The 24,255-nt window shown below is 43.8% G+C and overlaps 1 protein-coding gene across 3 annotated transcripts in view; it reads left to right on the forward strand.

Annotated features, from left to right (window-relative positions):
- Window positions 1-21,681, forward strand: part of AASS (aminoadipate-semialdehyde synthase) — a 70,036-nt gene extending 48,355 nt beyond the window's left edge. Inside the window, exons 18-24 of one of the 3 annotated variants that reach the window (XM_036328836.1) lie at window positions 954-1,094; window positions 8,783-8,950; window positions 13,641-13,736; window positions 15,769-15,884; window positions 16,545-16,633; window positions 18,052-18,228; window positions 19,489-21,681. In XM_036328836.1, coding sequence (XP_036184729.1) covers window positions 954-1,094; window positions 8,783-8,950; window positions 13,641-13,736; window positions 15,769-15,884; window positions 16,545-16,633; window positions 18,052-18,228; window positions 19,489-19,607 — 906 coding nt within the window. In that variant the 3' untranslated portion in view covers window positions 19,608-21,681. Of the gene's footprint in view, window positions 1-953; window positions 1,095-4,500; window positions 4,802-8,782; window positions 8,951-13,640; window positions 13,737-15,768; window positions 15,885-16,544; window positions 16,634-18,051; window positions 18,229-19,488 lie in introns of those variants that run through there. The other 2 variants (XM_036328837.1, XM_036328838.1) reach the window with 2 other exon arrangements.
- Window positions 21,682-24,255: the final 2,574 nt, after the last annotated feature.

The following is a 24,255-nucleotide window of genomic DNA, read 5'->3' on the forward strand; positions in this document are numbered from 1 at the left end:
TGTCTGTGTCCATTGGTTAGGCCTATATGCTTGCATATAAGTCCTTTGGTTGATCTCTCCCCCTTCCCCTCACCCTCCCCTACCTTCCCTCTGAAGTTTGACGGTCGGATCGATGCTTTGCTGTCTCTGGATCTGTTTTTGTTTATCAGTTTATGTTGTTCATTATATTCCACAGATGAGTGAAATGATGTGATATTTATCTTTCTCTGACTGGCTTATTTCACTTAGCATAATGTTTTACTTATTTTCAGTACATGTCTAATGTACTGTTTAATCTATAAATAAATGCTTTAAAAATAAAAAGAACATTAAATATAAATGAAAATTTAACAAAAAGGAAATATACAGTAAAAAAAAATGAACATTTAATGATAATAATAAGCAGTAACAAAAGTAAAACAATAACTAAACACAAAAATATCCACAGCACAATATCCTGAGGTAAGAGCAGTAAACTGACTCATAGTCACACATCCTCTCCTTTATTTGTCACCTGAGAGATGTGTGGCTGATCACACAGGTATCAGCATGAAAGGGTTGTCTGGTTGAGAAGCAAATTGTTGGAGATGGGAGATGTTCAAGAAACAAGGTTTGACTGTATATATATATATTAATTATATCATATACTGATTAGAATATTTAAAGTTGCATATTATAATGTATATAATCAAATTATCATCAAGCATACAATTTAATACCAAGCCAAATTGAATTAATAGTTAGATTTTTAAATAAACAAAATGTTAGTCACAATCTTTAGAGGGTTTTTAAAAAATTTAGTATGCATAAAATGTAACTGTGACTTAATCAAATGATATCTGCCTTTTGGGATGTCTTTTGGAAAGCCTTAGTAACTTTAAGAAAGGAAAAACTGTAGCAAGTCTACCTCATGCATGTCATACTCCCTAACTTATGGCTAATTCTTCCTAATTTATTGAAACTTCATTTTACAGATTGAATCTTACATTTCCTACTGTGGTGGGCTTCCAGCCCCTGAACATTCAGACAATCCTTTGAGGTACAAGTTCAGCTGGAGTCCAGTGGGGGTTTTGATGAACATTATGCAGTCCGCCACCTACCTGCTCAATGGAAAGGTGAGGATGCTCATGATAGCTTTAGATACAAACCGGCAGCAACTGCCTGAGGAAGTCCAGACTCTTTCTCCCTGACACCGAGGCCCTTTCCTGCTGGTTGTGCTGCTTGTGCTCCATCCCCTCCTCCTTTGACGTTTCCCAGAGTGTATTTTCTGTTCCCTTTAGTCTCCTCGCTGTTCCCAGTATGGCCTGTGCTCATTCTTTCCTCTTCTTGCAAGTTGTTTCTGCATTTGGAAAACTCACTTCTCAATTTCTCTGCATGTGCGAATGCTGGTCATCTCGTGATTTATTTCAGCATGGCACATGATTAGAGTCCCTACTGTGTGCTGGCCAGGGGGCAAGACTCCCAAGGTTGCCCTAGCTGGTTTGGCTCAATGGATAGAGCGTCAGCCTGTGGACTGAAGGGTCCCGGTTCGATTCTGGCCAAGGGCACATGCCTGGGTTGCAGGCTCGATCCCCGGTAGGGGGCGTGCAGGAGGCAGCCAATCAATGATTCTCTCTCATCATTGATGTTTCTATCTTTCTCTCCCTCTCCCTTCCTCTCTAAAATCAATAAAATATATTTTTTTAAAAAAAGACTCCCAAGGTTGTCACAATGCATGAAGTGACCTCAGAGAACTTACAGCTGGAATGGGGGTGGCTCTTGGAATAGATGGTTTGGTGGGTCAGAGAAAGACGAATTTCCCCCCAGCTGCTGTGTACCAGAATGTAAGTGCTCTCTGAGTTTGGTATTGAAACCATGGTTTAAAGAGAACATTAAGATCATGCAGCCTGGTTTGAAAACGTATGTTTCACTAACTCCCGAGCAGTTTCTTTCCCCCTCATGGTGGGCAAGACAGACCCTGGGATGATAGCTGCCATCCAGGGAGAGCAGGTCTGAAGTATGCTGAAGTGCCACGGGGTTGAGTTGAACTTGGTGAGAGGGGTTGGGGAGAAGAAAATTAGCGGAGAAGAGAACATGTGCTTGGCCTTGAAGGATAAGAAGCTGCCAGGCGGGTCGGATTGCTGCCACTCATTTCTTACAACAACCTTACCAGGTTCATAAGGCAGAAAGCAAACATAAGAAGCTTAGCTAACAGCCACAGTTCAAGAGGTTGCAAATGGCACAGCCAATCTCCAAGTCACATCGGGCTGCCTTCAGAGGTTATTCTCTGACCACAAGGAAAGACCCAGATTTGGGGAGAAATGTGGCTGGACTAAGGCTCCTCTTTACATGCGGGGACCTTGCACCCCCTCCCCTCATCCTGGCCCTGCAGGGAGTGATGACTCATGTGATCAGATGTGCACCTTAAAGATTTGCGTCTGGCAGTAGTATTACAAATTCCCAGCATACCTGTGAACCTAAGTGTGTTTTGTATACAAACAAAAGAGGAAAGTTAAATAATTTCTTTAAAAAAATATTTTTATTAATTTCAGAGTGGAAGGGAGAGGTAGAGAGAGAAACATCGATGATGAGAATCCTGGGGATCGAGCCTGCAACCTGGGCATGTACTCTTGACCAGAATTGAACCCGGGACCCTTTAGTCCACAGGCCGACACTCTATCCACTGAGCCAAACTGGCTGGGGCTTAAATAATTTCTTTAGAAACCAGGTGAATGTTGTTACCGGCCACGGTCTTCTGAGCCTATGGCGGACAGTTTGGCTCACAGCCTTGCTGCACATTGGAGTCACGGGGCAGTTTACAAAACCCGGGTGCCTGGGCCCCGTTCTCAGCGCTTCTGATTCCCCTGGGTGTGGGGATGATTAAAAACTCCCAAAGTGATTCTAATCTGCAGCTGGATTTGAGAAGGACCGATTCAGTGATCAGAGGACCAGAGCTGCACATAGACTGTACTAAACAATCGATGGTGGGAAGATACACTCATAAGTTTCAGGGTATGAAACAGACCCCTGAGTTCTGGTCCAGGCGGTGGCACCCCTGACAATGTCCCCAAAGGCCAGGCAATTGAAAGGTCCCCTGGAACTCTGTCTCCTGGTGCGTAATGTGAGCACCAGTGCTCCATGTAGTTCTCCAAGTCTGTGAATCGAAGGCTTGGGCAAGAAACTCGTCCTGATGTTGTCCCAACGACATGTATTTTCCCAATGCCCCTGTCACCTCTGTAGTCCTGGAAAAGAGACTGGCCTAACCTGTGAGTGCAGGAAAAGGTCTTGCTTCATTTGGGCAAAATGCTTCAGGAGGCCATATAAGTGATAGCAATGAGGGGGTCAGGAGAGTGCTACATAAAGAACAAGGGCTTTGCCCAGCTGGTGTGGCTCAGTGGATAGAGCGTTGGCCTGCGGACTAAAGGGTCCCGGGTTCGATTCCAGTCAAGGGCACATGCCCAGGTTGTGGGCTCTATCCCCAATAGAGGCCGTGCAGGAGGCAGCCAATCAATGATTCTCTCTCATCGTTGATGTTTTTATCTCTCTCTCTCTCCCTTTCTCTCTGAAATCAATAAAAATATATTTAAAAAGAAAAAAGAACAAGGGCTTTGATGTCAGCTGGCCTGGCTTCGCGCTCTGGCCCGGCTGGGGCACTAGAACAATCACTTCATCGCTCTGAGCTTTGGGCTCCCGGTTGGAAGATAAACATAACACCCGTCTGCAGGGTTCCTGCCGGAGGGTTCAATGGTGGGGAAGGCTGGGGGGGAAGCAAGAGGAGATTTCAGGCAGCAGAAGTTGTATTTGTTGAATTTGAAGTTTTTTCGTTCCAGCCTGAGCTCCTTTTGTAGAAAGTGCTTTTTGCATCGCTCTGCCTCCGTGGAGGACACCGAGAGCAAACACGATGCTTTTCTTTGCTAAAATGGATACTTTTTTCAAGGTCCTGCTCAAGCGTCCTCTTGCGGGTGCCTCTTTCCCTGACCACTCCAGCCCTCACTCCCTATTCTTTTGTCTGCACTCCCACACGTTGTCTGTGTCTCAGAATCTTTCAGATGCTGTGTCATTCACTCAGCAACTCAAGTGCACCCGCCTGTCTCGCAGCCCAGAAGCCTCTCTTGTGTTCTTGTCCCTCCAGTCCCTCTGTGACCGTGGAGTGGCCTTATGTTTTCACAGGATCATAAAGGAGGACCCAAGGGACCTCTGGCTTCTGCTTAAAGTTGAAGCCTCAAACTTTCCCAGCGACGTAGGCAGTGTTAGGATGTGTCTCCTTATCCTATTTTTTTTTTTAATTCTTTATTAGTTAAGGAATTACAAATGTGTCCTCATCCCCTCCATTAAACCCCCATCCTCCCCCCCCCCCCTCATGCTCTCATCCCCCTGCTGTCCATGTCCATTGGTTTGGCTTATATGCATGCATACATGTCCTTTGGTTGATCTCTTCCCCTAACCCCCTCCCTCCCCTACTTTCCCTCTGGGGATTGATAGTCTGATCGATGTTTCTAATCCTATTTTCAATGACACCTGATTTCTTCTACATCTCTGGAGATGGTGGTTGTATCTCCGTGGGGAGAGGGACAGTTTCTGCAATGGTGGCACCTGGGAATGACATGCCGAGCTTCTCCACCCCCTCCGTCAGCCTCCTCTCCCAGCTACTCCCAGAGACACACTGCGTCAGGGCCATGCTTGCTCTGCACACACAGCTCTGAGGAAGGTTTTCTCATCCTGGAGTCGGCCTGCAAGTCAAGTTTATCTTGATGGCCGCACCCAGCCCCTCCTTTGTAGGAAATTCTGTTTCTGTAAATGTTGTCAGAAAGTATTTGTGAAATAAAACAAATGTTTAAAAATAGCTGCTGTTCTCTTTGCCTGCAACCATGCTTAGTGCGATTTTCAGGGAAGGATCTGGCACAATCCTGAATGCTGCACCTCGTCAATCGTACCCCTCTTAAGACGTCCAGAAATAAGCACAATTAAGGGTGTAGACATGGCACAGGAGAAAGAACCCAGGTAAACCTGGGTTCAAATGTGCCTTTGGGTGACTCGGCCTCAGTTTCGCCTTTGAAAAATGGGTTATTGCATGGGTTAAAGGTCATGTTTATGAGGCACCCAGTACAGTGGGTCCTAAGTGATTGTCTGTATATCTCCTGTGTTATATTTCTTGTTAGTTCAATAGATGAGCTTATCATCGATTCTCATTGGTTGGGAGATGTATGTGTGTGTGTGTGTGTGTGTGTGTGTGTGTGTAAAAGAGTTGGACATAGAGCAACTCTGCTGGGAGTGGGTCTTGCAGCTGAGTATTGTTGAGCCAGAAAAGAAAGCATATTCTTTGTCAAATAGATAAATCATTCTTTTTGTCTTTATTTAAGTCATTAATAAAATATTAAACAAGACAGAGCTTATTAATGAATCTTATAATATGTCACTAGAAATAACAGTTCTCAGTTGATATCAAATGATAGTGATTACCCAGTAATTTTTGGGTCAAGTTGCTTTAGTATCTGCCAATCTCTAAAGGAATCATTATCATTCACCTTACATTTCCATGTTTTCTTCACAAGGGTCTCATGGTAGACTTGTGAACTAGCTGATTTCTTTCTGATTACTAAGTTGCTGGAATTTAGTCGTCTTTATTGAATTTTTCTTAAAAATTTTTTTCTAACCTTCAAGCAAGTAAACAAGATTTAGAATTGCTATAGGTTATAGAAATGAGATAGGTGTGAAGACCCTGAAGGTTAACAGATACTTTCTTAATAAATTTTTCTATTAAAATTTAGAATTATGATAAAAATAAATTTGTTGTAAAGAAGCTAGAGGCCTGGTGCACAAAACTTTGTGCACTCGGGGGGGAGGGGGAGGGGGGTTCCTCAGCCCAGCCTGTGCCTTCTCACAGTCTGGGATCCCTCAGGGGATGACCACCTGCTGGCTTAGGCACGCTCCCCAGGGGATTGGGCCTAAGATGGCAATCAGACATCTCTCTGGCAGCCCAGCAGCCCTCGGGGGATGTCTACTTGCCAGCGGGGAGCAGGCCTAAACTGCAGTCGGACATCCTTAGTGCTGCTGAGGAGGCAGGAGATGCTCCCACCACCACTGCTGTACTGGCAGCCATCAGCCTGGCTTGTGGCTGAGCAGAGCTCCTCCCATGTGAGAGTGCCCTGACCACCAGAGGGCAGCTCCTGCATTGAGCGTCTGCCCCCTGGTGGTCAGTGTGTGTCATAGTGACCAGTCATTCCCAGTTGTTCTGCTGTTAGGGTCAGTTTGCATATTACCCTTTTACCATATAGGATAGAGGCCTGGTGCATGGGTGGGGGCAGGCTGGTTTGCCCTGAAGGGTGTCTCAGATCAGGGTGGGGGTCCCGCTTGTGTGCCTGGCCAGCCTAGATGAGGGGATGATGGCTGTTTGCAGCTGGTCACACCCTTTTCAGGGTGGGGGTCCCCACTGGGGTGCCTGGCCAGTCTAGGTGAGGGGCTGAGGGCCGTTTTCAGGCTGGCGGGTGACTGAAGCTCCCAACCTCTCCTTTTTTTCTTTTTTTCTTTTTTATTCTGGAATTTATTTACCTTCTATGGCTATCACTGGAATTGAGAGCCAGCTTTAGCTCTGAGGCTCAGCTCCAGCTCTGAGACCTCAGCTGCTGAAAGCAGGTATCTGGGTTTGTTTGGCTTCTATAATTGAAACACTGTTGCAGCTCCAGCTCTGAGGCCCAGCTGGCTGAAAGCAGGTTTCTGGGGTTTGTTTAGCTTCTATAATTGCAACATTGTTTCTTAGAGTGCAGCTCAGAGCCCAGCAGTGGCAGGCGGGTAACCTTGGCTTCCTCCTTCACTGGAGCAAGCAAACCTCCTGCTCACTTCAGATGCCTGGCTGCTGGCTGCCATCTTGGTTGGCAGTTAATTTGCATATCTCGCTGATTAGCCAATGAGAAGCATGTTGGAGGTACGGTTAATTACCATGTTTGTCTATTATTAGATAGGATAGCACAGAAATGGTCTCCCTGAAAATGGTTTCTGTGCAATCCAGAAGAATTTTATCGGGAAATGAAATAAGCATTCCTCACTTCTTTTAGATTCTCAGTCCTGGAGTTTTATTTTTAAATTATTTTTAAAAACACATTTTCATTGATTTCAAAGCATAAGGAGGAGAGAGAGAGAGAGAGAGAGAGAGAGAGAGAGAGAGAGAGAGAGAGAAACATCAATGATGAAAGAGAATCATTGATCAGCTACCTCCTGCACGCCCCATACTGGGGATCGAGCCCATAACCCAGCATGTGCCCTTGACTGGAATCAAACCTGGGACCCTTCAGTTCACAGGCAGACGCTGTGTCCACTGAGCCAAACCAGCTAAGGCCAGTCCTGGAGTTTTAGATGGTGCTTGGCGTTCTGCAAAGTGAGCCTTTTAAGTGCAGAGATTCTACCAGGCCTTACCCTGGTCAGCAGAATACATTTCCTTCTGGGCTTCCACCGTAGAGAGACATACAATTCCATTTGTCTCTCCAGAACCTACCTACAGATAAGCTCTGGGAATCATTAGGTTTAGCCGAGACTTCTTTGGGTGAATTTGTCATGCAGGGTTGTTCTTTGCAGCTTTACTCACATGATCAGCAATTGTTTCCTGTGGTGCAAACAGGACAAGATCCAGTTCCACCAGCAGCCACACCCCTTCCCTGGGAATCTCAGCCCTGGCTGTCTCATTCCAGGATGTTTTCCGTTATCTCAAGAATGATCGTAAACCTCACCAGCTGAAAGAAAAACTTAGTCCTTGAATCAAAATTAAAGGGAAAAAAATGCTCCACTGCAGTTGAGTGTGTGCTAGGGGTGGGCTTTGTGTACTAAGACTACTGAGAAATTTAGAGCTTGGGCATTGGGGATTTAACTTCTCACCAGCAGTAATAGTGGGGGCAGCACTTTTTTGCATTTCACTATATGCTCATTTGGTTGTCTTTCTTGTGAGGGGACATCTCCCCTGCTCCCTGTCCCCAGCACACACTGTAGGTTGACGAGTGCAGGCTATGAGCGCTTTATAATTGCTCCAGCACAGCTCATGGCACTTGGTGGACATTCAGGAAGTGTTTGTTCAATGAATAAAGGAGTGAATGGAGGCAGGAATTGTGTCTTATCCCTCATATTCCCTCCGCAATGAGTGGGATCCAGGTCCGCAGAGTAGGTGCTCGGCAAGCGCTAGCTGTGTGAATGAAATGTCCCAGGCTGGTGCCTGGTGTGGATTCGGAAAGGGGACGGGCTGAAGCCAAAGAACAGTGAGAACATTGCCGTTGCTCTGAGCTTAGAAACCATTTAAATGAGTATCTGTTGCTTTTAGCTTATTGTTTGCTTAAAAACAAAACCTCAAGGGGACATTATTCAGTGCCATTTAATCCGGGGGCATGAAAAAATAGAGAAAACAAGATCTTAGTAAAAAATAAAATGCTTCAGTCAGATTTTCAAGTTTGAAAGAAGAGGGGAACAAGATGGGGGGAGGGTGAATTGGGTAAAGGAGGTCAAATATATGGCAGTGGAATAAGACTGGACATATGCCGTAGAGGATACAAATATCAAGCGATAATGTTGTAAATCTGAAATTCATAATATATAACCAATTGTTACTCCAATAAATTTAATAAAAAATAATTAAAGTAAAGCTTGGGAGCATACGGCCTTGAGAAGTCTCATACTAGTGAAACAGCTTGAATATGGAATGCTGATTATGGTAGTTTCAGTGAAGTTTTTTCCAAAAAAAAATATTCCCTATTGCTTTCTTTTAAAACTTCGATTTCTTTATGATGCAAATAACAACAGATGGATGCCAGGGGAACACAGTGTAACCTGTGTGCCTTTTCCTCAGGTGGTGAATGCTGAAGGGGGCGTCGCCTTTCTGGATGCGGTGACTCCCATGGATTACTACCCCGGGTTAAATTTGGAAGGCTATCCTAACAGAGACAGCACCAAATACGCTGAAATTTATGGCATTTCGTCTGCTCACACTTTGTTGCGGGGGACACTGAGATACAAGGTAAGCGGCTGTGTTTCAGATGAAACGCGTCGCCTATTCTGATGTGAGTGATGCGTACCCGTCATTGTTACTAGAAATCAGAATAATTAAGATGTGGACCACGCTGGAGTCTGTGTCCTCAGGACTCTTGATTGAGAGACATTAGGAGACAGCTCAAAATGATGTGAGCCAAAAGGGAGCTTTAGACTCAGGAGGAAGGGGGGGGGGCAGAGGACTGGCTTCAGGGGTAATGAGTTTTGGGGACTCAGGTGACCTCGCTGGGACTTGCTTTCTCTTCGCCTCTCAGCTCTGCCTTCAGGGTTTGGCTGCAGTCCCAGGCTCCCAGGGCGGCCGGATGGTGGTAGCATCCCCACCATCTTAGGTTCAGTGAGAATGAAACGTGCATCTTTCAAAATCTAAAAATGTAATTTTGGTTTCATTAGTGCCTGAGGCCAGTGGGATAAAAGGTGCCAATCAGCTTTGCCCTCTGTTTTATGTCCCTTAAGCTGAAGATGTAGTCAGCATCACTTTTCCTAAAGCAACATCTTTTTTAAAAAAAAAAAATAATGTATTGTTATTGATTTCAGAGAGGAAGGTAGAGGGAGAGAGAGATAGAAACATCAAGGAGGAGAGAGAACCATTGATCCACTGCCTCTTGCACACGTCCTCACCCCCTTCTTTCCCCCCTGGGGATTGAACCTGCAACCCAGGCGTGTGCCCTGACCGGAATCAAACTGTGACCTCCTGGTGCATAGGTCAACCACTGAGCCATGCCTGCCAGGCCAAAGCAACACCTTTTTACCACAAAATGAGGTGTAGCTTCTAGAACAGCGGTTCTCAACCTGTGGGTCGCGACCCCTTTGGGGGTCGAACCACCCTTTCACAGGGGTCGCCTAAATATATCCTGCATATCAGATATTTACATTACGATTCATAACAGCAGCAACATTACAGTTATGAAGTAGCAACGAAAATAATTTTATGGTTGGGGGTTACCACAACATAAGGAACTGTATTAAAGGGTGGCGGCATTAGGAGGGTTGAGAACCACTGTTCGAGAAGCATGAACACAAATGTTCATTACACATTTATTAATCACACCAGAGTAGTTACAAGTATGACCAGATTAAGACAATTTTATTGAAATAGTTTCCTAGGGCTATTATAACAAGTTACTACGAACTGGGTGCCTTAAAACAACAGAGTTTATTTCCTCATCATTCAGGAGGTCAGAAGTCTGAAGTCAAAGTGTGGGCAGGGCGGGTACCTTCTGAAGGCCTTGAGAAAGAAACTGCCCCAGGCCTGTGAGGCTCTCCATACCCTGGTATTTAAAATCACAGCTCTGGCCTCGCCGTTCTGGCTCAGTGGACAGAGCGTCAGCCTGCGGACTGAAGGGTCCCAGGTTCCATTCCAGTCAAGGGCACATGCCCGGGTTGTGTGCTCAATCCCCAGTAGGGGGCGTGCAGGAGGCAGCCGATCAATGATTCTCTCTCATCATTGATGTTTCTATCTCTCTCTCCCTCTTCCTTCCTCTCTGAAATTTATGTATATTTATATATATATAATTTATATATATTTATATATTTTAATTATATATTTATATATAATTTTTATATATTTATATATATTTAATTTATATATTTATATATATTTATATATTTAATTTATACATATTTATATACATTTATATATGACTAAACTGAATTTATATATATATTTAATATATATATATATATATATATATATATATATATATATGACTAAACTGAATTAGGTTCTTAAAAATATTTAAATAAAATCACAACTCTGCCATCCAGGACGCTTTCGATCCCCTTCCCTGTGTGAGGCGGTGCCGGTGGCACGCGTGTGTGAAGGGAATCCCTGAGAAAGTGACTGTGAGAGCACAGGCTATTCCACGGTGCCGGCTCATGAAGACTGCCTTCTGGTTTGCCTCGCTTCTCCTCGAGCTCTGTTTATCCTTAAAGAGAAGACAAACACTACATCTCTTGCTCTTTAGAGAGTGGTGGCATTTGTTGGCACTTAGCATTTACTTCCAGCATTTCTAGTTCTATTTTATGTATATTTTCATTGTGTCCTGAAATAGATGTTAAGCCCCTGGAGGGCAGGTACATGTACTGTCATGAATGGGATGTCCTCCTCACTGGCCAGGAGTCAACTGAGGTGCCTGTGGTGACATCCTAGGGGATCTAGGCACCTCCAGTGCTACATGTGCCTGGAAGCACAACAGAAGGTCCCGTCTGAATTAAAGCCAGACCAGCCCCAGCTCTGGCACATTTCTTGATTCCTATTTCGAGAGTAGTAACTTCTTGGGGCAGGTGCAGGAATTAGGGTTTTCTGTTAGCTTTAGGTATAGTTGCTTGCCAAACGTGTAGGCCCAGAAACAGAGGGTTTTAAGAGATTTAAGAACTGAACCCAGCTCTCGAGTGCATGGCTGGGAGCCAGGCAACCTAGCCCTGGAGGATGGAAGACATCGCAGTGTTCATGTCCACGAGGGCCACCGTCCTGCGCAATGTCAGCGATCATTCCATAACCTGGCCATTCTCTTGGTGTTAGAGATGAGACGCTGTCATCCCCGTGTGACAGGGACACCGCGGGTCTTAGGCACCTGCCCGTCACCTGCTGTCCTGGTAGACTCAGCTTGATCCCACCTTCCCCGGGAATCTTTTCTTAACTCCTTCTCCTGGACTCCCCTTCCCACATCTACGTGAGGTCCCCTCCTCTGCGCTCCCATGGCTCTGTTTACCTCTGTCATAGCACTTAGAATATTCTACTGCAGTGTAGTCAACAGCAGTCATGTAGCTTTGCTCACTGTGTACCAGGCATTTTTGTTTGTTTGTTTGACTTTCTGTTGGATTTCAGTTTCTTTGTGGGTGAGGACTGTATTGATCATCCCTGTGGCCTCAGCCCCTAGCACAAGTCTGACACATGGGAGCAATTTGCTAAGTGCTTCTTGGTGAATGAATACATACGATACATTTACTTATAGAGATCGCCATGAAAATATATTTCTGAAATTAAGAAATATCTCAGTATTTGAGATATTGGATGAAGGGATTCTAGAAGCAAGCTGGGGTACTGCTTTTTTGTTTCTCCTGTTTGAAATATATTTGCATTGGATAGCATCAAATAAATGTGAATTCTTTAGTAACCTTTGAACAGCTTGAATAATACAACCTCTCTGAAATGTGAACATTACTAGTTGGCCACACATTAAACGGTGAACTACCCGATGGCTACAGACACTTTGATATGTTAACATTTTATTGCTTCTTAAAATAATTTTACATTTTTCTCTTTCTCCTCCTGCTGCTCCTCCTGCTGCTGCTGCTCCTCCTCCTCCTTGTCTTCCTCTTCCTCCTCCGCTCTTTCCCCCTCTCCCTCTGCCTCTGTCTCTTAACTGCAGCAGATACAAAGCCCCTTACCCCCACCCCCATATTTGCTCACAGCATAACATACAGTTATGATCTTCAATCACTTCATCATTCAGAATCTATTCATCCAGTCACTTGTTCTCTCAGCTTGCTGATGAGATGGATAAATGGGTGAGGACACACACACACACACACACACACACACACACACACAGTCTATACTACTGTTCAGCAGCTGAATAGAGAATTACAATTTGTGTCAAGTGCCATAACAGAGATATATACAAAATGCTACAGAGGAGAAGGGAGTGCCCATTTACCTAGGGCAGTGATGGTGAACCTTCTGAGCTCGGCGTGTCAGCATTTTGAAAAACCCTAACTTAACTCTGGTGCCGTGTCACATATAGAAATTTTTTGATATTTGCAACCATGGCAAAACAAAGACTTATATTTTTGATATTTATTTTATATATTTAAATGCCATTTAACAAAGAAAAATCAACCAAAAAAATGAGTTCGCGTGTCACCTCTGACACGTGTGTCATAGGTTCGCCATCACTGACCTAGGGGCTCAATAGGTTTGCTGAGCTTGATCGTAAGGGAGGAGTAAACATTTCCTTGATGGAGAAGGGGGCTCCCCATTCCAGGCACAGGGCCAGTGTGCACAGAGGCCCAGGTCTCTGCAGAGCACCATTCCACTCGGGGAATGGCGAGTGGTGGAGATGATGATAGTGAGCAGGCTAGAGGGGCATATTGGGATGGATTGGATGTAATAGGCCAAGGACTTCAGACTTCTCCTGTAGATAATGAAGAACACACGAGGAATTTTTATCAGAGTTATGACATTTTAGAAAAATCTTTCTGGTCTGCTTTCCCCCCTGCTCTGTATAGGCATTAGAATGGTGGCTCTTAATCATTAGAATGGATTACCTGCTTTGGGGAGCTATTCTTAAAACGTCCTTCTTCCATTAGGAGCGAGAACAACTGTTCTATTGAATACTGTTTGCTGAACTGAAATTTGACGCAGAAGGAAATTGCCTTCCTGCTGCCAGAGAATACCACTCGATGGCCCCAGAAACAGCAGTCAGCACCCCAGTCTCTCAAGGCCGCTTATGTAAACAGTGGAATTGTTGCTGACACTATTGATTTTGTTTTGAACCTGAAGGAGGCCGCATCCACAGGAGCCGCGCAGATGCAGATGACTGCTTTCAGCCTGTGTTCTAAACAAGTTGTAAACATAGAGCCCTCTTTCCAAAAACACTTAAAATTGTTTTTTGAAGAGAAAATTTTCATACACTGCTTAATCCTTCTCCTTGCAGGGATATGCCAAAGCCTTGAATGGACTGGTGAAACTGGGTCTTATAAACAGAGATGCATTTCCAGCGCTTCGACCCGAGGCAAAGCCTCTCACCTGGGTGAGTAATTCCACAATGATATGCATTCTGACTGGTTAGGTGTGAACTTGGTTTGGGCCAGCTAAAGAGCCCATTGTGTGGCTTACCCGCAGCAAGGTAAACCCTAGCCCAAAGGCCCCTTTCCGTTCACTGTTGTGGGAGGATGGAGGCAGGAAGAAGAGAGCTTGGAGGCTGACTCTGGGCCTATTTCCTCAGCAAGTTCTAGCACTTGTTGGCTCCCTCACTCCAGGAAGAGATGGACTTGTCCTCCGCACTGGGCTCTGGGTTCTGCCACTGGCCTCCGTGGTGACCCAGTGGGAGGAGTTAAGTCTGGGCCTCCTGCCACTGATAGCACAGGAGGGCTGCTAGTACCACAGAACTGCTTCCTAACCCGCGAATCCCAACAGTTCTTTCATTCGGCCATTTGTAACTAAGTGTAATTTGAATTTTCAGTTCCCGAGTTCACCCCACATCTGTGTTGTATTAAAGTCAATTAAAATTGGAAGATTTCCCCCCAGGTGGCTCAGTTGGTTGGGTGTTGTCCTGTGCATGAAAAGGTTGCTGTTTTGATCCTGTGTCAGGGGATATGGTTTCAGGCTCTAACCCCTGTAGGGGTCATGCAGAAGGCAGCCAATTAATGGTTCTCTCTCACATCGATGTTCCTCTCTCTCTCTCCCTCTCCCTTTCACTCTCTAAAAAAATCAATTAAAAAATCTTTTTGAAAAATCCTAGAGGTTCAGTGTTGGAAGGGACTTTGGAGGCTTGGAACTAAATGTAAAGTAGAGCTTCCACTATCTGCTAGGAATTAACTTGTTACTAGCTGGTCATCTAACTTAATGTGCCCATATTCCAATAGAAATGCCAGAAATTTATCATAGGAGAAAAGGATCAATATTGCAAATCTTTATAAGTCTCCCCAAAGAAACTTTGGCATTCTTGTTGGTCAATTGCTTTTTAATTCAGTTATTTTGTGTGTCTGAGAGTCTTTCCAATTCAAGTCTTACCATCCACAAATGTACTGGTTGGACAGAAGTGAGTAAGTATCTAGAGGGTGAATATGGGGGTGAGGCAGTTGCATTGGGAAGGCTGGTACAGGTATTCTTAGAGCTGGTCCAAGTATCTTGGTAGCTACAGTCTCGAGTAAGGATGGACAAACATTTTTTTTTAAAGACCAAATTGAAAATATATTTGGCTTTATGGGCCAGCGATGTCTGTCAGACTACTCAATTCTGCCATAGACAATAGCTCAACACATGAGCAGGTTTTACTAGTAATAAAACTTTTTACTTGCAAAGCCAGGTGGTGAGCCCAATTTGACCTGTGAACCAGTTTGATTTTCCTTAACCAGGGGTGGGGCCACTTGAATATTTATAATATCATTTGTGGGCCATACAAAACTATCAAAAATTAGCCTGCTATATTTGGTCAAACATTTAATTAACTCACCCCTTATGCCTTGGCAGGGCCAGACTGAATGATTTAGTGGGCCTTCTATGGCCCGAGGGCTGGACATTCCCCACCCCTGCAATCTAAAGCATAATTTTTCCCTTGAGAGACTGAAAAAAACTCTTGTCTAGAAAGTAGAAAAAGCTATGGCCACTGTTTAAGTTTTCTTCTTTGAGATTTTATTATCTGCAAGGTCTTTTTCATCTCTGGAACCTACAAAATAACTTTGGTTGCTACTAGCAACCAAAGCAATAAGCCACTTCATTCTGGCCAAAATGGATGGCTGGAGGGTGAGGGGGGAATGGGTGAAAAAGTGATGGAGAGGATACGCAAAGACAAGATATGTGATGTCATTATGATACCATCTGTTTAGTATTGATTTAATGTTATGGCCCATTTTTTTATTGCTGAAATATCATTCTGGAACACCGTGCATTTATTGATGTGTGGGTGTGCAGACACATGTGTATGCACATGTGTGCATTACAGTTTACTATTTCTAATTTAATTTTAGGTGCATTTGAGGTCCAATGTCTTAACAAACTACTTTCTCAACTTGTTTATCCTATTAGGAACTTAGAGTTTTCATTTTTGTTTTTCTAACCAGAAAGAGCTCCTGTGTGATCTAGTTGGGATTCCGCCCTCCTCCACGCAGGACGCGCTTAAGGAAGCTGTCTTGAAGAAACTAGGCGGAGACAGCACCCAGCTGGAGGCTGCTGAACGGTAGGCACCCACCAGTCAACGCAGAGCTAACTATTGGATAGATGATCCCTTAATCCTTTTCCATCAAAGAAAGGTCAGAATAAAACCAAACGTTTTACATTGCCTTTGGCTAATTTGCTGCTCTAGTGCTGGCCTGTTTTAGAGAGATTAACATATACCATGGTCATGTGGGGGTGAGATGTTGATTGAGAGAGAAATTCAATGGCAATTATAACTTGGGAAATACTTATTTTGAGACACTTTACTACTCAGTACTCAAGACAAGTGGGATTTTTTTTTTTCTCCTCTGGAGAATCACCCAGTCGTTTTCCAACTGTTTTAAAACATTTGTTCACACAACAGTGGCACATTGTGCTGTCATCCTTAATGTGGGAGAACAAACCCGCGAGAGAATCTCATAAAAAGCTTTGCAATAGCGTGGATTTCCAGTGTGTTAGTTCTGCTCCAGAGAGTGCTGCCCGGGAGAGTCTGGGGATGATTCTAAAGGTTGTAACATGACTGTTGTTATCATTATTTTACAATTTAGGAGAGTCCTATGCCTTGAACTGTCATTTTGTGATTCTTCCCTTCAAGGTGAAATCCAAGGAGGGCTCCCTCTGCTTCCCAAGTGGGAATGTGCACAGGCCTTGTACTAACGCAGCCATCTCTTGTGCTTCTCAGGTTGGGCTTGCTTGGGGATGAACAAGTCCCTCGGGCAGAGTCTGTTGTGGATGCACTTTCCAAGTATTTGGCCATGAAACTTTCCTACGGTAAGCCATTGGCCATTAGCTGAACACCTCAGAAGAAGAACCATACGATGTAGTCAGTATAACCAGCAAATTATATTAGGGGGCTGGAGCCAAGCAGTAGGAATGGGGTAGTATGATATGAGGGAAAGAGCTCTTGGCTTTTTTCAGAGGGAAAATTGAGAGAACTGTAAAGTAAGACTGAATTTGGGCCCAGCCAGTGTGGTTCAGTGGTTGAGCATCAACCTATGAACCAGGAGGTCACGGTTCTATTCCCAGTCAGAGCACTTGCCTGGGTTGTGGGCTCGAGCCCCAGTGAGGGGCGGGCAGGAGGTAGCTGATCAATGATTCTCTCTCATTGTTGATTTTCTTTCTTCCTTCCTTCCTTCCTCCCTCCCTCCCTCCCTTCCTTCCTTCCTCCCTCCCTCCCTCCCTCCCTCCCTCTCTCCCTCCCTCCCTTCCTTTCTCTCTCTCTCTCTCTCTCTCTCTCTCTCTCTCTCTCTCTCTCTCTCTCTATTTTTCTAATGTTTTTATTGATTTCAGAGAGAGAAGGGAGAGGGAGGGAGAGAAACATCCATGATGAGCGAGAATCATCCATGGGCTGCCTCCTGTAGGCCCTCTACCGGAGACAGAACCCACAACCCCACCTGTGCCTAGAGATGGGATCAACCATGACCTCGTGGTTCATGGGTCAACGCTCAGCCACTAAGCCAAACCTGCTGGCTCTTTTTATTTTTTAATGGGGCTACTGGGAAATTTTAAATTACATACTTTGCTCACAGTCTATTTCTGTTGCACAGTGCTGCGCTATAGGTTAAAGAATTCCGGATTCAAGTCTCCAGCCTGCATCCCAGCTGAGTTATAGATCCATACATAGTTCAGCTATCTAAGTGGTGCCTGTCTAATGATCATCTCTAATACAGAACTCTTCATTTCCACACACACATCCTCACCCCAAACCTGTTTCTGCTCAATCTGACCCATCTCAGTGAATTACCCAAGCATCCTTCATTGTTGATGTTTCTCTCTCTCTCCCTCTTCCTTCCTCTTTCTCTAAAATAAATACTTCTTTTTAATAAAAAGGATGAACTTGGGTAATATGTAAAAGGAAAATATCATTAGTTTTACTTGTAATTTTTAGCTCATTTGGAAAAACTGCAGGAGCATTTTTGAGAGAAAGTGGATGGCCGCTGTGGCAGAGCCCTCGTGCCTGTACCCGGCTGTAGTGACGGTAACCTGGATAGCAGACTGTGATTTGAGTCATCGTTTCCTTGAACTTTCCATTGGGTCTCTGAGCTACAAAGCAGTATGGCTAGTTGTCTAAGAACCATATCTAAGGGGAGGGAGACTTGTGAGAGGAAAGGGCCGCAGGAGGAGAGGAAATACAATATTGGGGTTGTAATGACGGTGGCATTTTATAATGTCTGCTTACTTACTTTAAGGTCCTGGAGAGAAAGATATGATTGTGATGAGAGACAGCTTTGGAATCAGACATCCTTCTGGGCATTTAGAAAATAAAACTATTGACCTTGTGGTTTATGGAGACATCAATGGCTTTTCAGCCATGGCTAAAACTGTGGGGTTCCCCACCGCGATGGCAGCCAAGATGTTGCTAGATGGTAAGTTCTTTCATCTCCTTATCATCTTCAGGTCATTCGGTGCCTGGGCATCCAATAACTATTCTTGAGTATGACACTGCGTTCACTAAAAGTGAGCCATCTCAGAAGATCCAGGCGCGGCTGACTGGGAGTGACTCCGTGGGAGTGACAAACATGGGCTTTGGAGTTAGCACCGCCTTCTCTCCCAGCTCAGTCATAGATGGCTGAGCGATGAGGTGCAAGTTACTCAGCATCTCTGAGCCAGAGCTTCCTCATCTTCAAACTGGGATCGTCATCGCCGATTCATAGGGTTGTTGTGATGCTAAAGTGAAATAATACGTAAAGCTCCTGCCACATGGTGGGGCCTCCAAGCAGTGTGAACTCCCTTTCTTTTCTTTTTTTTTTTTTTTTTATATATTTGGGAGGTTGTAACCCTGAAATAGCAAAGGGCATTCACTTCCAGGTCTTCGAACATAGAGACCAGGTTTTTTTTTTTTTTTTTAATTTTGTTTTTTGCTGTGAAGCACTCGCCTTATTGAGACCATGTTTTATTAATCTTCATGTCTCAGTATGTTATGAGTACTCAATAAATATTTTGAACAGAATGAATTCAAATTTTAACTCTTCACTCTTCCCTGAAGATCATGTAATAAGTTCAAGTAAGCATTACCTCTGAACACAATGCCCCTTTGGCCCATGTGAAAGTGTGAGGAGAGTAGAAAACATCAAAGCATATCAATGTCAAATGATCAGAAGATGTATCTACAATAGCATCTCAGCTAATATCACGTTAAACCATGTACTTAGTTATTGTGGAACAAGGGTGATGACGTGATGAAGGATGAGGTAATAATGGACTTTAAGGAATGTGTCCAGACTTACTGTTTCAGCAACAGACAGACACCCATGCCCAAATAACCAGGTGGGCTTTAATTTGTTCTGTTGGGTATTATGCTTTTAAATAAAATGAAATTAGCAAATAAAGCAGCCAGTTAGATTTACTTTACTTTCTTATTTTACTTTATTCTCTGATTGTCTTGGCAGGGGTTAATGCAATCAAGTGTATAAATTCTGACACTATCCCTAAGTCCAGATGTGTTTTTAATCTAAAATTGATTAAGTAATAATTTAGTAGGGGACATTTAAGCAGCTATTTTAAAAATGTTTAGGCTTCCAATAATTCATTGGCTCTGACTTGACTGTTATATGGAGACTCTTGCTGCAGAAATTAGCATTTAATACCACCTTTAAAATGATAACTACAAATTAATTTTCTTTCAGGTGAAATTCATGCTAAAGGCCTAATTGGACCCTTTTCAAAGGAGATCTATGGACCAATATTGGAGCGAATTAAAGCAGAAGGCATTATCTATACAACACAGAGCACAATCAAACCTTAATTGAGAATTATATTTCATCTTCCCAAGCAATACAGCTCTGAACATTTGTGCAACAAACATGTTTGCTACAGTACTATTTTAAAGTATAAAACATATATTTTGATTGTCACTACAATGATGTTTTTGAAATATAAATCTCTATTTTCTTATGCAAATATTTGGAACAGGATATGCCAGTAATTACCAGAGAACTTTAATAATTCTATCATGTATTTTTTCACATGTGTGTAAAAGTGATGATGATTGTATTATTTGTTAATTTATTGTGCAACTGTTTTCCTACAAGAATATATTTTCCTATTTTTAGCAGACGAAGTTTCATCTTTTTAGATAGAAAATATTTCCTCAACATCACAGAAATGCAAAGGATCCTAAAAGACTACTACAATGATATGCCAACAAATTGAAAAACCTAGAAAAAATGGATAAATTTTTGGAAACATACACCTTCCAAGACTGAGTCATGAAGAAATAGAAAATCTGAGTAGACCAATTATAGGTAATAAAATTGAGTCAGTAAATTAAAAACTTCCCCCAAAGTCCAGAATCTGATGGCTTCCCAGGTGAATTCTACCAAACATTTAAGAAGCATTAACACTTACCTTTCTCAAATCATTCCAAGAAATTGGAGAGGAAGGAACACTTCCAAACTCATAGGAATAGATTGAGAGTCCAGCAATAACTCTCACATTTATGGTCAATAGATTATTGGAAAGGTTACTAAGACAATTTACTAGAGAAAAATAGTGTTTTTATCTATTGGTGCTGGAACAACTGAATATCTACATGCTTAGAAATGAAGTTGGACCCTTACCTCACAGCACATATAAAAATTAAGTCAAAGCGAACCAAAGGCCTAAATATAAGAGCAAACACAATAAAACTATTAGGAAAAATTATAGGCATAAATCTTCATGACCTTGGTTTTATGGCAATAATTTCTTAAATAAATGAAACCAAAAGCACAAGAAACAAAAGGAAAAGAAAATTGGACATCATCAGAATAAAAAACCTTTGTGCTTCCAAGGGTACCATCGAAAAAGCAAAATGACAATTCAAAGAATGAGAGAAAATGTTCGCAAATCATATATCAGGTAAGGGAGGAACTTGTATTTAGAATACATAAAGAACTACTATAACCCAAGAAAAAGACAAAGATCCCAAAGTAAAGAAATGGACAAAGGATCTGAATTGACAGTTCTCCAAAGAAGATAAACAAAAGGCTATCAGCACATACAAAGATGCTCAACATCATTAGCTATCAGAGAAATGCAAATCAAACTTACAACGAGGCATCACTTCATACTCACCAAGATAGTTGTAATAAAAGCATGCTGGTGAGGATGTAGAGACATCGGAAGCCCTCATAAAGGCCTGATGGAAATGCAAAATGGTGCCGTTGCTTTGGAAAACAGTTCAGCGAAAGGATAAACGTAGTTACCATATGGCCCAGCAATTCCACTCTTAGGTATATACACAAGAGAAGTGAAAACATACTATGTCCATGCAAACTTGTAAAGAAATGTTTGTAACAGCATTATCCATGATAGCCAAAAATGAAAACAATCCAAACATCAGTCAACTAATAAATGCATAAACAAAAGGTGGTGTATTCATACAATGGAATATTTGACAATAAAAAAAATACATAAATTACTAATACAGGCTACAAGATGGATGGACCTTGAAAGCATTGTGTGAAGTGAAAGAAGCCAGACAGAAAAGGCCACATAGATGATTTCATTTATATAAAATGTCCAAATTAGTCAAATCTGTATATAGAGAAACTAGATTAGAGGTTACTTAGAGTTGGAGGTGAGCGGAAGTGGCTACTGATGAGTTGGGGGTTTCTTTTTGGGGTGATGAAAATATTGTACAGTTGATTGTGGTAATGGTGGACAATTCTGAATATCCTAAAAAAAATCACTGAGTTATATACTTTGAATATACATTGTATGAGATGTGAATTAGATCTCAAGTTGTTATAAAAGAGATTCGATTACAATTTGTTGGCTCCTTGGGAAAAACATTATATATAACTAATAAAAATTTTATAATTAGTTATACAGATAAACTAAATACCTGTTTGACTTTCACTGACTGTGCTCATATCCTGGCATCTAAAACTAATTCCACCCTTGAAATAGTAGAGATTAGATGTGGAGTATATGAAAGTCGAGGAAGCATCTATGCTATTTGAAAGGAGAAAAGTTGATTTAAGGCCTGGTTTCTACCTATCACAAATATGTACTATATGGAGAGCAATAATCTACACTAATCTACACTAATAAAAGAGAAACATGATAATTAGTGTCACTCCGCTACCCTTCCCATTGGCTAATCCCCCTGTCACTCACAGAGTAGGGCCGAGATATGCAAATTAACTGGCAGCCAAGATGGCGGCCGGCAGCCAGGCAGCTGATGCGAACGGGGAGGCTTGCTTGCTTCAGTGACGGAGAACTCCCCACCTGACTTGCCGGCCTCTCAGCTGCAACTCTAAGCAACTATGTTGCAAATAAAGAAGCTAAAAAAACCCCAGAAACCTGCTTTACTCAGCAGAGCTTCAGCCAGCCGGACCGCAACATTGTATCAAATACAGATGGTAAACAAAGGCCAGAAACCTGTTTTCAGCAGCCGAGGCCTCAGAGCTAAAGCTGGCCCAGAATAAAAAAAAAAAAAAGAAAAAAAGGAGCAGTTGGGAGCTTCAGTCCCAGCCTGAAAACAGCCTTCAGCCCCTCAGCCAGACTGGCCAGGCACCCCAGTGGGGACCCCCCACCCTGATCCAGGACACCCTTCAGGGCAAACCAGCCAGCCCCACCCATGCACCAGGCCTCTATTCTATATAGTAAAAGGGTAATATGCCTGCCAGCACCGGGATCAGCGGAGCCGCGACACCTCCTGGCACCGGGATCAGCATGAAAGGGGGCAGCGCCCAAACCCCCTGATTGCCCTGCAGCTCTGTGTGTGGCAGGGGGTGCCCCCCCCCCCCACGGGCCCTGCTCTGTGTGTGACGGGGTAGAGCCATAACCTCCCCATTGGCCCTGCCCTGAGTATGAGAGTGGCGGCACCCCAACCACCTGATTGGCCCTGCTCTGTGGGTGATAGAGGGCGGCGCCCCAACCCCCCCCCCCCCCACGGGCCCTGCTCTGTGTGTGATGGGGTAGAGTCATAACCTCCCCATCGGCCCTGCCCTGAGTGTGACAGGGGGCGGTGCCCCAACTCCCCTATCGGCCCTACTCTGTGAGTGACAGTGGGGAGCTCCTCAACCCCCTGATCGGCCCTGCTCTGTGCATGACGGGCGGAGCTCCCCAACCCCCTGATTGACCCTGCTCTGTGCATGACAGGGTATGGAGCCCCAACCCCCCTGATGGGCCCTGCTCTGTGCGTGACAGGGGGTGGTGCCACAACCTCCCCATCGACCCTGCCTTGAGTGTGATGGGGTGGTGCCCCAACCCCCCAATCAGCCCTACCCTGAGCGTGACTGAGGGTGGCATCGCAACCTTCCAATCTGCCCTGCTCTGTGCATGACAGGGGGCGGCGCCCCAACTCCCCAATCGGCCCTGCTCTGAGCCCGACCAGGGGCTGCACCTAGGGATTGGGCCTGCCCTCTGCCACCCGGGAGCAGGCCTAAGCCAGCAGGTCATTATCTCCCGAGGGGTCCCAGACTGCAAGAGGGCACAGGCCGGTCTGAGGGACCCCCCCTTCCCCCGAGTGCACAAATTTTTGTGCACCGGGCCTCTAGTCTGTTAATAAGTAAAGACATTCTGTTATGGAAGTGTTTATCTCAGCATTGAGTTTAACATAATGAATTTGGAAATAGAACTTGATTCCACCCCCAACCTTGAAGAGTGCCCTGATGGAATGGGAACCAGGGAACTAGCACCTTGCGTGGGAGTGGGAACTTGTTGAGATCTCGATATAATGAACTGCTTTGGGTTTTATGATAACAGTGATAAAGGGGATGTGATCACAGGGCTGGTTTAATGTCAGCGCTAGAAAAGGAAATGGCAGTAAGCGCCAGAAAAGACATTGGCTTTCGGTAACAAACTTTCCAACAGAAATTTCAATAATAACGATGGTGGTGGTAGGATCTGGGGATGAATGGATAGCTTATAGTTAATAAGCATATGACTCTCTCAGAGGGTCAGGAAACTTATATGTTAAATAAATATTTTAGGCTTTGAAGGCTAAGGGGGGTCGCAGCTGCTATTTTCTGCCTTTGTAGTGTGAACGCAGCCATTGATGGCACCTAAATGAGTGGACATGATTGGTACCATTAAAACTTTATGAAAACAGGTGATGGGCCGACTTGGCCCTTGAGCCATAGTTTGTGAACCCCTGGTCTAACCATGTTGGTAGGCTTAATGTCCACATCTTCCAGATCTTTCTACCTTTTTGGCCTCTTTCAGATTCTATTTTCTATTGTCCATTTTTCCTTGTCCTAGACCCTTGAGACAGTAGACCCTGGGCCTCTGAGAAGCACTGTGATTAGTTGTCCAATATGCTAGTTGTTTTCTTCTACATGAAATGAGGATAACAGAGACTCACAGGATGGTTATAAAGGTTAATGAGAGAATAAAAGCCTGCTACCTAGTAGATGTTCCAGAAGATTAGCATTCCCTCTTTAGCAATAACATTTTTGCCTGAA

Source organism: Myotis myotis, unplaced genomic scaffold (assembly GCF_014108235.1).
Source record: "Myotis myotis isolate mMyoMyo1 unplaced genomic scaffold, mMyoMyo1.p scaffold_m19_p_11, whole genome shotgun sequence".
Classification (NCBI taxonomy): Eukaryota; Metazoa; Chordata; class Mammalia; order Chiroptera; family Vespertilionidae; genus Myotis; species Myotis myotis.